The 16,279-nt window shown below is 38.2% G+C and overlaps 1 protein-coding gene across 1 annotated transcript in view; it reads left to right on the top strand.

Annotated features, from left to right (window-relative positions):
• The window catches only part of COL9A1 (collagen type IX alpha 1 chain), a 93,002-nt gene that overhangs the window by 2,946 nt on the left and 73,777 nt on the right, over positions 1-16,279 (top strand). Inside the window, exons 5-6 of the mRNA XM_040983043.1 lie at positions 5,049-5,445; positions 15,632-15,712. Of these exons, the coding sequence (XP_040838977.1) occupies positions 5,049-5,445; positions 15,632-15,712 (478 nt within the window). The remainder of the gene's footprint in view (positions 1-5,048; positions 5,446-15,631; positions 15,713-16,279) is intronic.

The raw sequence follows: 16,279 nt of genomic DNA, 5'->3' as shown, positions 1-16,279 counted from the left end.
GCAGAGTCCCAAAGGTTTAATTTACTTACATAAATCATAGGACTGGAACCTGTTGGGTGCAATGAAACTTGGGCAGAATGGTCTCAGATCCTGATTCTAACTATTAGTTGATACTGGTTCTGGAAAATTACTCACATTTTGAAAGACTATGAGCATGAAAATAGCTATATTGACTTTTTTGCTTATTTTTTTATATGCAGAATTCTTTGTGGTTTTAGATAAACGTAATGTTTTTGTTCTTTAATAAAATATTAGGCCTGACAACAGTATCCCAGGAGTGATCTACTTTTCTGTTTTTGAATGACAGGAATGTCATCAATAAGTTTAGACATTTGCTAGTTTGAGGCCCAATAGCCTCATCTTTTCTGTTCTGTAAATTCATGGACATGGCATTAAGTATTTTGCATAGCAATAGCTGATCTCTCATATTCACTGTCTCTTGGACTGCCTGCTCCCACAAAGGCCAAAGCTCCTATTATCCTGTGAAAGTTTATTAAAACATGAGAAAAGGAAAAGGAAATTAGAAGAAAGAGAAAAGAGAAAGACCTAAAAAAGAAAAATGGAGGGAAGGGGCCTGGTGTAATAGCTTAGTGGCCAAATCCTTGCCTTGTATGTGCCAGGAATAAATATGAGTCGCTTGTTCATGTCCCGGCTGCTCCACCTCCCATCCAGCTCCTGCCTGTGGCCTGGGGAAGCAGTGGAGGATGGCCAAAAGCTTTGGGACCCTGTACCTGCATGGGAGACCCAGAGGAAGTTCTTGGCTCCTGTCTTCAGATTGGCTTATCTCTGGCCATTGTGATCACTTGGAGTGAACCATTGGATAGAAGATCTTTCTCTCTGTATCTGCCTTTCTCTCTAAATCTGCCTTTAAAAGATAAAATATTTAATAAAAATAAAATGAATCTTTTAAAATAAAAGACAAAGAGGGCATTTGACTTAACAGTTAAGGTACTGGTTAACTGGAGTTCCTGGATTTGATCTGCTGCTCTTGCTCTGGACTCTAGATTGTTGCTGATGCACACCTCGGGAAGCAGCAGGGAATGGTTCAAGCAACTCCCTCACTCCCTCTGCTTCTTGCAAAAACTAGAGGAAGAGAGCGAGTGAGCAGAGCTGGAGGTGTGGGACATGGTGGTGTTGGGTGTTTTCCTTTCTGTGCTCTTCACTTGAATGCAAACAGTCTTTGCTACTTGTGGATTCTTGCTTTTCAAAAGTCTGGTGGCAGTTGCTCTCAGGCCACACACTGAGTAGAAAATTATTTTAAGAGACCTTCTGTGCTAGAGAATACAGGCTCTGAGACAGTGGAGACTATTCACAGGAGCTCCTCGCGAGAGATGATCGTGGCCTTTGAAATGAATGTGACAGTCACAATTCATTTTAATTTTTAATACATTATTAATATTGACAGAAAAATACAAAGAGTGTAGACTAAATATAGTTCATAGATATAGTTTTAAGAATGTAGAGAGTTCCTTCCTCTCTCCTTCACTCTATCTCACCTTCTTTCCAGTCTTCATTTTTGAAAAATATATTTTTTTTGGTGTGACTTTTTCTTTATCTTAGGCATGATGGCTTCACCTTCTTTGTATCTACTTATAACATGTAAACTTTTTCTTAAAATCTTTGATTTTCTTTCTGTTGAATTCAAGAAGAAATATTTCAAATCCAAAGACTTTTTAAGCTTTTATTCAAACCCTGCAGCTCTACATTTAAGGTACTCTGCAGATTGTAACATAATGAAATAAATCCTTCACATTGCCGACTTCTTTTTCACATTGCCGACTTTTTAAGCTTAGGAGCATATATGATTTATCATGTACAGATCATAACAGCAAGTATAGAACCTCAAATGTTCAAAAAGACCATAGGAATGCCTGTATTATAAACTGGACCTGTGAAAGTGATAAGTGACTCTAGGAATATTTCACAACATGTTTTGTGAACAGTAAAATGATTTATCTTTTTACACATTGGTAGACTGTTGCTAACCTAATCTCAATGATGAATATAATTTTAATAGTAATTGCACATACACATTTCAAAAGTACTTTAAAAAGTTAAAGGAAAATGTAATTGTAAAGTTTCTTTTGATTTACAAAAAGCTTGAAACAATGTTTTTTTGTAATATGTTTCAGTGAACTTGTGCTGTAGCTTTTGTGCTCACATGCTTGGATTTCAAAAAATTTTTGCACTAAGATGAATTTACCTTTTAGTCCCATTTCAGTGACATTTTTGAAATAAGCATTTCCTCAAAGTCTATAGAAAATTTATGTCCTCTGTGTGCAGATGCACACATAATATGTAGGAAGAGAAAGACATACTCTTGGTTTAACAATATGCCTGTAAATAAGGTAATCTTTGAGTTAATCCCACATGCATCACTTTTTCAGTATTTTTTTTTTAGATTTACTTATTTTTATTGCAAAGGCAAATTTACAGAGAGAAGCAGAGACAGAAAGATCTTTAATTTGTTAATTCTCCCCTCAAATAGCCTCAATGGCCAGAGCCGAACTGATCCAAAGCCAGGAGATTGGAGCTTCTTCCCAGGTCTCCCACATGGCTGCAGGGTCCCAAGACTTTGGGCCATCCTCTACTGCTTTCCCAGGCCATAAGCAGGGAGCCGATGGAAAGTAGAGGATACCGGATACAAACTGTCATCCATACGAGATTCTTGTGCTTACAAAGAGAGGATTAGCCAATTGAGCCATCATACCAGGCCCCCTCTTTCAATTTTTACATTTGTAGTTCTTGGCATTACATAATTAAAATCAGAGGTAAATAGAGAAGTTCTATACCACCTTTAACATATTTCCCAAATTGAGTCAGCTGAATGAAGCGAAGTGGGAGAGAACCCTCATTTATATAATGTATCTATATATAAGGGTGGCCTAAACATGTTATTGGGACTTCTATAATAAAAACAAAGTAGATCTGTCTTTTGGAGGGATTCTAATTTCAACAGTTTTGACCAGTACATCCATCAATATGCAAGTAACAGGAGAACTTTTAAGGCTAGAAAAACAATCCTTGAAGGTAACACAAATTATTCAATTTTCTTTCACAAAAACCACATGCTCAGACAATCATTATGAACAAAGGTTAAAAATTTAAACTTGGATATAGTTAAAATGATCTAAAGAATATAATTTAAATACTTTCTGAATATTATCTTTTGAGTAGAGCTTCAAAACTATATCCACAATCCTACATTTAAGTCACTTACATGAGGTGTGCAAACCTTGTTGAGCTTTTACAGTTACACAACAGGCAGTATATTGTCACTAGAAAACTTTAGTTTCTTTTCTAGATGTTCTGGTTAATAATTCTAAAGAGAAACTCAAAGGAAATGATTAATCAATAGAAAAATAGAATTAATATTTAAACAAATATTTGCAATTATTTGGTAGACAGCTTGATTCTAGAAAATGGGCCAGTAACTTGCACATTTTTTTAGCTGCAATTAATATTAAAAGTATTTGTTAAAACTTGCAACACATTTGACAGATGTTAACTGTAAACTTTGAAACTAAAAATGTGTCACCAGTGACCATCTAAAAATGTTCCTTGATAAAGAAATTCATCCAATACCATAAATACAAACTTGTCATCTAGAATAGTGGCTAAAAGGCCAATCAAGGAGAGTACTGAGATGAAGTTTTACCTCTTTCTTACCCTTACAAAAAAGACAAAGCAATGAAACTTATTGAGCTAGCTGATCAAGTTTATTTAAAGTCTGAAAAAAAAAATTTGCAGAAAAATGAGTTAAAACTTGGTCATGTTATAAAGGTCCATAGCTAAAACCAAAGTAAAGATAGAATGTCTTAGCAAATTGAATAGTTAAACTCATTGCTAAGTATCCTTGAAACTAAGGAGTTTTCTGGAGTGGAGAGTCCCACAGTACGTAGATGGCAACAGCAGTTACGCCAATCAATAAATTTGTATGTTATTGTTTTTTAGTTTATAACAAATAGGTCAATATTACTTTAATTTAGATATTCTTGACTTTCTCTTTACTATTCATCGGAAGGTTGTTATAGAAGAAGAGCTTAATCTGGAAAAAGATTATTTGAGATGGAGTGTCCTGGTTCTTATGGATATCAAATTTAACTATTTGGCAAACACAACTCTTGGCATTTAGTTTTCCTAGCCTCCTTGTTCAGGGTTTTTTTTTTTTTATGAATATAAGAGGATAAAGAATATAGCTTTCAAGTTCTTGGAAGATGTTTACATTTAAAATGTCTTGATTTTTAAAGTTCAGTCTTCAGCATTTAACAATTGTCAACAGAGGTTCAGCTCCAGATGATGGGTTCTATACAGGCAGGAGATGTCTTGTGGACCTTGCTGCACTGCCACTTAACAGAGGTAGCAACGATAAAGCTTTACTTGGAAAATTGAAGAATTTAGATTAGAAAAGAACTGGTCACTTTGCATTGTTGTAATTTAGTGGCAAGCAAATGACTGCCATCTTAATGTAACAACTTTCTGGGAAAGGCAAACACCTTCAATCTGAAGACGTTTCTAAATAGTCTGTACAGTGATGCGTAGTAATTCTCAATGTATTTATGGGAATCTGAGACATAATCATGGCATGGAGTACTGCAGTAATTATGGAGTAAAAAGTAACTTGTTATATTAAAATTAAAAATGGTTTTATAAGCTGGTAGAATGTATTTGGATTGCAAATGATCTCCTGTCTTCCTTGTGAAAGAAATATTGCCAAGACCTTTGCAGAAATGTATTTTTTGGCTGAGATAGGATTGCTGAACAGTAGCTCTTTGGGGAGTATAAATAGTAACATTGATGGGGTTATGTGTGGCCTTGGGGAACCTTCCTCAGCTATGAAGGAGGAGTTTCAAAAATGTGTATTTTAAGATGGAGCATTAAAGTACACCAATGAACTGTGAAGGTTTGTATGATTAGTCATGAAAGAACAAATGGTACATAGATTTTCACACTGTAGCCGCTGTAGGTCTAGAATCTAAAATAACAAAAGGTCGAGGGAGGGGGAGATGAGTACAGAAAACAAGATTTCTGTTTACTGTTTTCCTAAGGCATTTATATCCCAGTGGACTGCCTGAAGAATACTCGTTTCTAACTACTTTCCGGATGACTGGAAGCACACTTGAAAAGAACTGGAACATTTGGCAGATTCAAGATTCCTCGGGGAAGGAGCAAGTTGGTGTGAAGATTAATGGCCAAACAAAATCTGTTGCATTTTCTTATAAGGGACTTGATGGAAGCCTCCAAACAGCAGCTTTTTCAAAATTGCCCTCCTTGTTCGATTCCCAGTGGCACAAAGTCATGATTGGTGTGGAAAGCAGTAGTGCTACTCTCTTTGTTGACTGCATCAAGATTGAATCTTTACCTATTAAACCGAGGAGCCAAATCAATGTCGATGGCTTTGCTGTGCTGGGAAAACTTGCAGATAATCCCCAAGTTTCTGTTCCAGTAAGTATAAGACCACACATGTTGGCACAAAACTAGATTCCTAAAATTCAAACATCTTTGATAACCATCTGAATGTCTGAAACAATAGTTACTCGTTTTAAAAATTTTCACTTATTCAAAAGCTTTTCAGTTCCCACTTTGGACATGACATGTAGCAAATGGGATGTGAATGGGTCCTGGTTTCTGAGGAACATAAGGTATACTTGGAAAGTGTTTCATACCTTCACCCACACCTTGGGATGCTCCAAATCCCTTTGAGGAAACTTATAAGGAAGCACATATTGATTTACAATGTATTTGTGTAACTAATCAGAATAGTCAAAGCAAGGTTTAGAGGTGGACTCTGTTAGTGATTAATTCCATTCTTGGAAGTAATGAGCTTTGACATGGAAAAATTCAAATTGGCAAAAGAGAAAGTGTATTCTAACTGAAGAAAAGATCATAAAAGGAAAAAGATGAAATAAATAGGTCGTGTTTAAAATTCTAGAGATGGACTGGAGATGAATGCTTAGGTAAGTGTTACTGTGGGAGGGAGTGAGGAATGCTAAGGGCAGAATGGTAATAGATGAGGTTAGGAAGCCATATGATAACTGATCAATAAGAATGAAACCTATACAGGTAATGGAAGTTTATTTCTTATAGAAGGAACTTTGCTATAAAGATCCATGGATACAAAGCTAAGGAATTCTATTTGACACAGTAATTTTCAACTTCCACCATACGGTTCTCTCCTTTTGGCTTGTTGTATTCTCTTGGAACAATTCTTTAAAAAAGAAATGTTTTTATAATATATGACAGGAATCATGCAGTAGGGTACAAATATTCTTTTGGGGCAGTTATAGAACTTGGTGTTCAATAAGTAAAAGACATGCCAACTGTCTTCTCTCCTCTTTGTTTCTTTTCTCCCTTCCCTTCCAGTATGATGTTAAATTCTAGTCACAGAATCCACATCATGGAGCGTAGCAGAAGTGATACAATAATTTTGAATTGTTTCTGTGCTCTTCTCCAAAAGAAAAGTAATGGAATTGTTCAATGTGTTTTCAAGAGAAGAATTGTGATTAGTGTGAAGGGTACTGTGAAATTTCTATATTCTGTGATGGATAGGAAGCAATTTGTAACTGCCACATTATTTTTTGGCTTGTAGACTCTTGTGAAAGCATTTCTTCATGTAATAAGTTGTCACGCCTCAAGTGGCTGGGTTTGAAAGCTGACGGGACCACTGTTGTGCCATCTTGAAATTTTGTGTAGCAAGATTTGCAGTGATGCTAGAGAAGTTTTTGGACAAAACTGACGTTCTGTAATATATGTGTCATTTCTGGTTCATGAGTGACTGGGAAAAGGTTACATTTCCACAGTAATCAACATTGGTCAAATATTTTACAAATTTATTCACTGACCTTAAGATGTTTAAAGTCTTCAAATTTCAAATGCTGAGTGCTGCTAGATGATGTGATTGCCAAAGTGTTAAACACAAGTCTTAATATTCATTATGTAATATTCTTACTAGTAATGCCATGGCTGATCTTAGGTTTTTTTGCAAATCTAATTTCACATCACGGTGGAGATGAGTTTGTAGCGGTTACCTTTCTCCACCCTGTGTAGAAAGGGACCTAGAATCTGGAGTTGGTTTTATTCTGATCCCCTAGGGATCTTTTCAAAGTTGAAAAACTATAGCCAATAATACATAAAATAAGTATTCACAGATTTCTTCTTTCAGACTGAATTCTGACTGTTGTATCAAGACTCAGAAATATGTTTGAGCCTAAATCTATTGTTCCATAATATATGATGGTGATGGTCAGGATTATGATAACTAAATTAGATCAAGGTCATAGGCCAAAAGATCTCTGCTTATATTCAAAGACTGAAAGTCACCATGTCAGGTCAAACTTCACTCCCAAATTCATTTATCAATGTTTCTTATTTCAGACAAAGAAACAGGAAAATGTAAGAAAGGCTCATTTAGGTTTTAAAGAAACGATCTTAATACCTTTAATACATCAATTAAGAATGTTCAAAATTCTTTCTTCCCATTAGCTTACTTGCCCGTGCAGCATTTTTGTTAAATAGCAAGTACAGATGGGGTTATTTGCATTTCTCTGCTCTAGAGCTGATCTTGGAGGATGTGACTCATAGGAAACAGTGCTAGCTTACTATTGGTAATTTACCATACTATCTGCTATGACAACTAACTTTCTCTAAGGAAAAGAAAAATCAATTCCACTAAGGAATCTTTCATTATGTTCTTACTTTGGAAGGCATTTGGATTTGCATAAATTTGTCATGATCTGTTTTGCAATACAATATTATGAAAGCAAGGAAGATTGTCCAGTGTCAGACAATGTCCTTAGACAGGAATCCTACCTGGTCTTTACCTTAGCAAACTGATTGGGTGCCTATGTACCAGATATACAAAAGCAGACACATCAGACTTTGTTGTCTTCTGCCTGCTAAATATAGGATTATGAGATAAGTAAGCAGTCAAATATAACATGATAAAGAGTGACTGTGAAAAGTGCTGAGTGTCATAGATGTACCTGGAAAGGCTCTTCAGATCAGGCTAAGGAGGTGTGAGTGTGGAGGTCAAGGATGTTTCCTGAGGAATGTGCTGTTGGAGAGAAATGCTGGCTGAGTGCAAGTTGTCCAGGAAAAGACAGGGCCCAGTGACCAGGCACAGGGAATATCTGTGTGTGTTGAGGGATCTTCAGAAAGTTAGGGAAAATGCCTATTATGAGAAAACTGCATAAATTAAAAATGTTTTTTCTTGCATTTAAATCAACTTACCTTTTACTTTCCATGAACTTTTTGAAGCACCTGAATTTCGATTCTTCTGCTTTCATGCCTTGTCTTTTCACACTGCTCTTCACTTTTCTCTTTTTAAGTGGCAATTTCTTTTGGGGGGAAAAAAGGCTAGTTGATTTGGAGAGAACAAATCCAGAAAGACAGAACTCCCATTAGTTGATTTACTTCTCAAATGCTCAAAATGAGCAGTGCTGAAGACAGGAGCCAGAAATTAGAACCTGGTTTTCAATGTGGATGACAGGAAGCCAACCATTTGAGTCATCACCTGTTATTTCCGGGAGTCTTTATGGGGGAGAAGATGGAGCCAGGAGCTGGAGCCAGGAATTGAACTAGAGCGATTTAATGTGTGTGTGGGTGAGTGAGTGAATGACATGGGCCTCTTAACTGGTGTTTTGACAGTTAGGCTATTTAGAGCCTGACCTGCTCTTTACTTTCAAAACAGAATACTTACATCTACACAGTCCAGTTGTCTACCACTAATCCCCATGGTCTCATTTTGATTTTATTGCTTGTAGCCATGGACTCCTTATATACTTGGCTGAAATTTGAACATGTTGGTGATTACTAGAGGTCTCAATGAAGAGGTGTGACATGGGCGTTGTGAGAAGAAGTATGCAGATAGTTTCAATTTTCTTAATTTGGAGACAGTAACTTTTCACTATTACTATGTAATGAACGTTAATGAAAATTAAATAGTAGTGTAGTATTTTGTGCAGATGGGGTTATGCCGTACTTGGGATGCTTGCATCCTGTGTCTAAGCTCTGGAATTTAAAACCTGGCTGTGCTTTCGTTTTGGCTTTTCGCTAATGCGTATGTAGCCTGGGAAGCAGCAGCTGGTAATTCTAGTACTTTGATTTCTGCCATCCATTTGGGAGACCAGGATTCGGTTTTTGGCTTCAGGTTTCTGCCTTGTCCAGCCTTGGCTCTTGTAAGCATTTGAAGAGTTAATCAGTGGTGAAACATCTCTCTGTGTCTATCTATTCTGTCTCTACCTTATAGATAAAAAGTAAAAAATGGCATAAGAGGCAGTACAAAGTATAAGGAACAGTATATTTTTCTATTTTTCTGCATGTATTCCTCCTACTCCTTCATGTCTTACAATAATCAAATATTGTTTATAAGGTTAACCTTTGCTTTGCTTTAGTAAATATGTCAAGAACAAAAGTAACTTCTGATGGTATCATCAGGTGTCAAAAACTTTAGGAACCAAAAGTTAAAAAAAAAAAATTAAAAATGGCATTTGCTGGATCACTAATGCTAGAAGAACTCACTTATAGCATACTTGTCCATGCCTCTCCCCTGCCTATCTTATCTTTTGTCCCTCTCCTTTTTCTAAATCTGCAAGTAAGCTAATTTCAGGAGATTTTCATAAGGTTTGTGATATAGCTGTTTATGTGACTACAACTCAAATACCTTCTCATCATTCATGGTTATTTAGTGGGCTCATAGCACATTATATTTTTTCCCAATGTACTGCTGTAATACATTGTTAGTTTGATTTTAAAGCAATAAATCCCAAATTTCCTATTCTTCTTTGTGCTCATATTTCAGGATGGGGCCATTTATCCCGCTGCAAAGCTCAGCTTCTTGGCAGACTACCATAAAATGTTATTTTATGACATATTCTTTATTGTTTGCTGTCAGCATGATTGCCTGGGAGAGTTATTTGAAACAGCTCTATTAGAAAACAAAGTTAGCCTTTCTTCATCTTCAGGGATGTACACTAGCAGTTTGAGCTTATTTGAGGCAGGATAACATTTTATGTGGTTTTCCTGAACCTACGCATATGCCAAGACCAACACGAAACAAACTTAGAGTCAATACTTGCAGTTCTATACCTCAAGTGTATTACTCTGTTTATTTTCATGAGAATCTTAGAAAATAGGAGCACAGCTAAACTGTTCCCAGGAAAACTAATTGTCCTTTACTCTAGAGAATTGAATTATCTGAGCCTCAAAGCAGTAAAACAATCAAAATTCCATGAATGATAAAATGGGGGGAAATTAACAGGTTGAGACACATTATAGGAATATTATGTTTTTAGTGATTTAAGGAATGTATTTGTCATACATGATATCTAACATATTGTCCACTAATTTAAGCATGTACACCTTTTATAAATTTTTACCTTAAAGTAGTAAATGAATAAATACATTATCTATGTATCATAGTGAATAATTTTAAAAAGTTTTATTTGAAAGAGTGACAAAGAGATTACAGATTACATAAATATCTTCCATCTACTGGTTCACTCCCCAAATATCAGCAATGACTGGATCTATGCCAGGCTGAAACTAGGAGCCTGGAGCTCAATTGAGGTCTCCTATGTGGGTGGCATGGACCCAAAACTCGAGCCATCATTGGTGCTATTTGAACCTGCATTAACAAAATTAAAATGAGGTCCAGGACTTGAAACCAGGCACTTTGATGTGTCCTGATAGGAGGCTTCACTGCTTGGCCAAACATCAGCCCAAAGAGATGGTATTTAAGTTAAATTTAAGTAATTTAAGAAATTTAAGAGAAATTTTAAGTTAATGTGCCAATAGAGCCTATGGAAATGAGGAATAAACTAGGTAAATGTATGATCTTCCAAGTGGTGATAAACTAAGGGAAAATGAGACAGAAAATTGTATCTGGAAAGAGGGTCTCTTTCAGAAGAAAACCTTGTAGCAGAGACACAAAGCAGTTGAGAGGATTAGTACGTGACTGTCTGGGGAGGAGGATTCCAGTGAGGAGGACCATAGAGTGAAAAGGCGCTGGCAGGGTGTTGTGTGCTGTTTGAGGACTTCGTGGAAATCCGTGTGGGTGGAATGAGATGGAGAGAAGTAAATGATGGAACTGGATAGTTAACACAATGGAGATGGGTTGGGAAAATCGTGCTAATATTTTAGCTTTTTTTTAAAAATCAATTATTTGGTAGGGAAGGAAGAGGAGATGGAGATTAGAAAGAAATCTTCCATCTACTGATTCACTTCCCAGATGGACACAAAGGCTACAAGGGCTGGACTAAGCCAACCCACAGTCATGAGTCAGCAGGTCTTTTTGTGGGTATCAGGCTGTTTCTTATCAAGATGAATAGAACTCACCCTTTTTAAGTGTACAGAGTGGGCTGGTATTGTGGCAAAGTGATACTCTGCTTCCCATGGTGCTGACGTCCCGAATGGATGCTGGCTCATTTCTCAGCTGCTGCATTTCCTATCCTGCTCTCTGATAATGTGCTTGGAAAAGCAGCAGAATATGGCACAAGTACTTGGACTCTTGTACACTTGTGGGAGACCCAATTAATGCTTTTGGCTTTGGCCTGGCCTGGCCCTGGTGCTTGTAGCTGTTTATGGAGTGAACCAGTGGATGAAAGACCGCTCTCTTCTATTCTCCAACTCTTCCTTTCAAGCAAATCTTCAAAAAATATATAGAATTGAGCCTTAAATTTCTTAAGTGCATAATTCAAGAGTAGAAATCATACTGTAGTATCAAATATGAATAAAAGTAAGGTATCTTATATCAGTTTTCCTTGAAGATAAATACATTTTTCAGTTGAGAATGAATTTTGCTAGTATGTTTCATATTTTACTTGGTGGATTAAACTGATTTCTCTCTAATTCTTACACATGAGAACCTTTTTGAAGCAAGGAAGTATCTTCAATTTTCCTGGAAGATTTCCACTGGACTTCAGAAGATCTGATTGGAGCAGGTGTTTTGGCCTAAAGGATAGTCTCTGCTTGGGATGCCTGACTCCCATATCTAAATGCCTGGGATAGAGTTGCAGCTCTGCATCTGTGCCAGCTTCTTTTGAATTTGTATCCTGGGAGGGAGCACACGATGGTCCCTGCCACCCACATGGGAGACCCAGAAAGGAGTTCTTTGTTTCTGGCCCAGCCCTGGTTATTGTGGGCCTGTGGGAATGAGCCTGCAGATGGAGGATCTCTTCCTCTTTCGCTGTCTGGCAGTATTTCTGCATTTCAAATAGATGAATATATAAAACTTTAAAAAAATGCTAACTGGGCCTGGCGTGGTAGCTTAACAACTAAAGTCCTTACCCTGCATGTGCGCCAGGATCCCGTATGGGCACTGGTTTGTATCCGGCAGCACTGCTTCCCATCTAGCTCCCTGCTTGCTGCCTGGGAAAGCAGTCAAGGAAAGCCCAAAGTCTTGGGACCCTGCACCCACATGGGAGACCTAGAAGAGGCTCCTGGCTTCAGATCAGCTCAGCTCTGGCCATTGTGGCCACTTGGGGAATGAAACAGTGGACAGAAGACCTTGCTCTCTGTCTTTAAAAAATGCTAAATTAAGGGGTAAATTAAAATTTGTCACTCACATTGTCAACAAATACTCAAAGTGAAGCATTGTTCTAGGTTTAACAATGACAAACATGTGGAAATCAGAATTGTAGATAATACAAAGACAATGACTTTTACCAAGGCTCTGTGCCAAAAATTCCTTCAAAAATAATTAGTAAATTTGGAATTCATATTGCATGCCAAAAATTGGTTTTTGTATAGATGATCATCAGTGTGTAGGTGGTGTTGATGTGGATGCACAGATATGTTCAGAAACGCATGGTCCGTGAGGTCCTGTGAACAACCCAGCCTGTGCTCACAGGTGGATTATACTTTATTCCTCCAATAGCTTGTGCCAACATTGCTGCTCTCCTCTTTAAAGAGGTGTATCAGTTCACCCAAAGTGAATTGTATTTTTGAGAAAACAGGCTAATGAATTACTGCAATTTGCAATCAGTACTTCAGTGAAATAATGAAACAGGAGGATGTAGATTTCCCGGTTTGCTGTATATATAAAAACTTTTTGGTGATTAAGGCATGTTATTTTTAAAAAAAAGTCTTAGATACCTTTTTATTTATTTTTAAAGCTTTATTTATTTATTGGAAAGTCAGATATACAGAGAGGAGAGACAGAAGGAAGATCTTCCGTCCAATGATTCACTCCCCAAGTGAGTGCAACGGCTGATGCTATGCCGGTCCGAAGCCAGGATCCAGGAACTTCTTCCAGGTATCCCACACGGGTGCAGGGTTCCAAAGCTTTGGGCCATCCTCCACTGCTTTCCCAGTCCACAAATAGAGAGCTGGATGGGAAGTGGAGCTGCCTGGATTAGAACCGGCGCTCATATGGGATCCTTGCGCGTTCAGGGTGAGGACTTTAGCTGCTAAGCCACGCTGCCGGGCCCAGATACCTTTTTAATCTGAGTTGCCATTTCACAAAGAGCTTAGTGAATAAAATTATGTGAGATTTTCATATTTTGAGAGTAGGGGAGATATCCTTTATTTAGTCTGACAACATTTTTATCCAGTCATGGAACAAAAAGAACCACAATTTTCTGTGTGGTATTTTGTTTTGCACATGGATATGTAATTGCATGTTGGCATAGCTGTCAATTTTTAAAGGAATATTATGTTTGATGTTTCTACAACAAGCATAAAATGAAGAAAAGTTTGAATCCTTATCAAAGTTTAGTTCTGAACTTCTGTAATAGATATGGGAAACAGGTTATACAGGTTTAATTTCTAAAGTTTTCATCTCAAATACAAGCATTCAATCAGAAAATGTCTTGCTTATGTGTTCAGAAAATATGGTTTGTTGTGAAGGGAGTCTATCTCCATGGGGGGACCGAATTGGATAGAAGAAAACCCTTATTTTAATGTCGGGGAATTTGGGACTGCCAGTTCTCTCATTCACTAGCTTTATGACCTATGGCAAATCAGTACATTTTTTGTCCCACTTTACCTATCTGGAAACTGCTCCAAATGCCAGCAAGTTAATTTAACTTCAGGAAAAGTTTGTCCTATTTTTCCTTTAAAAATTTTTCACTGCAGTTTAGAACAAAACACAAAATCCCTTGTAACTAAACAAAGCCACTAGATGAAAAAATATTTGATTAAAAGTTATAACCTTAGCTGCAAGGTAATGGTATAGTTTGGGAATAGTTTTTTTTGCAAGGTGTTAATTTATTACTGTTAGTGATGGGTATAATCCTCACAAAATTTATGTCTAACTTTCCATGTAAAATATGTCTTAATTTAGCTGCTCACTTTTTTACCACACCTCACAAAAGTCATGAACGGTTGCTTTTCCTGTAGAGAAAGCAAGATAAGTTGGAGTGAAACGAGAGTGACGGAGTATGCCGTGAGCTCCAGGACAGCTGTTCATGTGGGGGAGAGGTGCCTGTGCAGAAATGTGGACACTTAATGCTTGCCACCTCTTTATACAATGGAATGCTTCCTCTTGCCTGACTTTTCCTTTTTTCTTGGTAGCTGGGAAGGGGAAGGATTTCATCTTCCAGTGTCTCCAGTTTTAGTCTTCTATTCAGTAAACTCAACTTTGGATGCCTGTACTTCTGCATATTCTGTCTCAGTTCCCCCCTCCCTCCACCACACACAGTGTGTGTGTGTGTGTGTGTGTGTGTGTGTGTGTGTGTGTGTGTGTATTACTGGGATAGTTTGCCAGACATTGGCATAATGCTGTAAGAAGCTACTGACGAGGAAAATGGATCCAATTTGAAATGCCTACGAGGAAACCTCCCTGTCAAGAGGGAATGACAGATGCCACAGGCTTCCTGTGGAAAAAAAAACGGTGTTTTTCTTTTTTCCCCCTTGTCATCTGAGGCTCTTTTTAGATTGGGACTTGGCAATGTTTATATTGTTTCTTTCCTGTTACCCTCCACCTCCATCCTCAACACTTGTTTAATATATAAGAAGTTGTCAGGATACATTGGATTTAAATGGCTTAGAAATTTGTATTTGTATGCAAAATTAAAATATTTCATTTTTCCCTCCAGGATCTTTTCCACCATTCCCTTCACTTTCAGTCCTTTCTCTTTCTATTTTAAGCTGCGGCCACTTTACCGAGTGTGTCTCCTTGAGGTTGTAAATTTTCTCCAGGACTCAATTTCCTTTCTTCTGGTTTTCCTGGTTGTTATCTCTTTGGCTCCCTCTGTTTCTAAGCTCTTATCCAAAAATCTGAGAACATGTATTTCTTGTGGTGCTCAATAGGCCTGAGTTCCAATCTAGACTCTAACACTTGCTTGTGACTTGCAGAGTCTGTTTTTCTTTCCCAGCCTCCTTTCAATGGAGTCTACCACTTGAGTTAGTGATGAGAAGAGAGAGAGAGACGATCAGGGCTGGTGATCTGATCCCGGTGAGGGCTGCCATGGTAAAGCTGAAGTAAATCAGAAATGAAGACAAACACACCTCATGATTAGAGAGCATTAGGAAGAACTTCAGTATGTCTCAGAGCATTTGTGCTTAAGGGAAAGCAAGAGCTTAATAGGCTCCGGTTAGCTTTCCCATCACTGAAGGACTCCATGTCTGTTTTTCTTAAACGACCTACTCTGTCCCCCAAAGCAACTGTAATTGACTGTTGCCTTCTTTTCAGTTTGAACTTCAGTGGATGCTGATTCATTGCGATCCCCTGCGGCCTGGGAGGGAAACGTGCCATGAACTGCCAGTAGTAACGGTGAGACCCTTGAGCACCTGCAGAGGCCACTTCTACTCAGCTCACACATTTAGCCATCCCTCCCTCCTCACCTTTGTTGAAAGAATCCCTACTTTATACCCTGATCAAACAAGTTCAGGTCCTGCTCAAAGCAAGTTAAAAACCTGGCCTAGTATCTGGCTCTCCCTTTGGCTTAACACACCACTCTCCACTCCCAAACACTGTGTGCTTACTCTCCATGGGGGGCACAGACCCTTTGGGAGGCCCTTGGGTCAGCCCTGGGCTGTGCTGGAACCTGGGCCTTGGAGGCAGAGAGCTGTGCCCTCAGGTCCTGCTGTGTGGCCGTAGGGAAAGGGTTAAGGGGGATTGTTGTCATTTATCCGTCCTCCCGACCTTTCAGCTTTCCTCCAATCCCCAGGCCCCTTCCAGGGCCATTCATAAAAGGCTGGAATCTATGCCTACCGCCTACCGGCCTGCCTGGGCACCTTTACAACTGCTGCTGCTACTGCTCCCGGAGTGGGTGGGTTGGGGGAGTGCATTTCTCCCCCGCATAGCGAAGTGCCACTGATGCGAGTGGCAGATCCTGGA

The sequence above is a fragment of the Ochotona curzoniae genome, unplaced genomic scaffold (assembly GCF_017591425.1).
Source record: "Ochotona curzoniae isolate NIBS_2020 unplaced genomic scaffold, NIBS_Ocur_1.0 contig_3819, whole genome shotgun sequence".
Taxonomy (NCBI): Eukaryota; Metazoa; Chordata; class Mammalia; order Lagomorpha; family Ochotonidae; genus Ochotona; species Ochotona curzoniae.
Note: the sequence above shows the minus strand (reverse complement) of the source record. Positions and strands in the feature narration are given on the sequence as shown.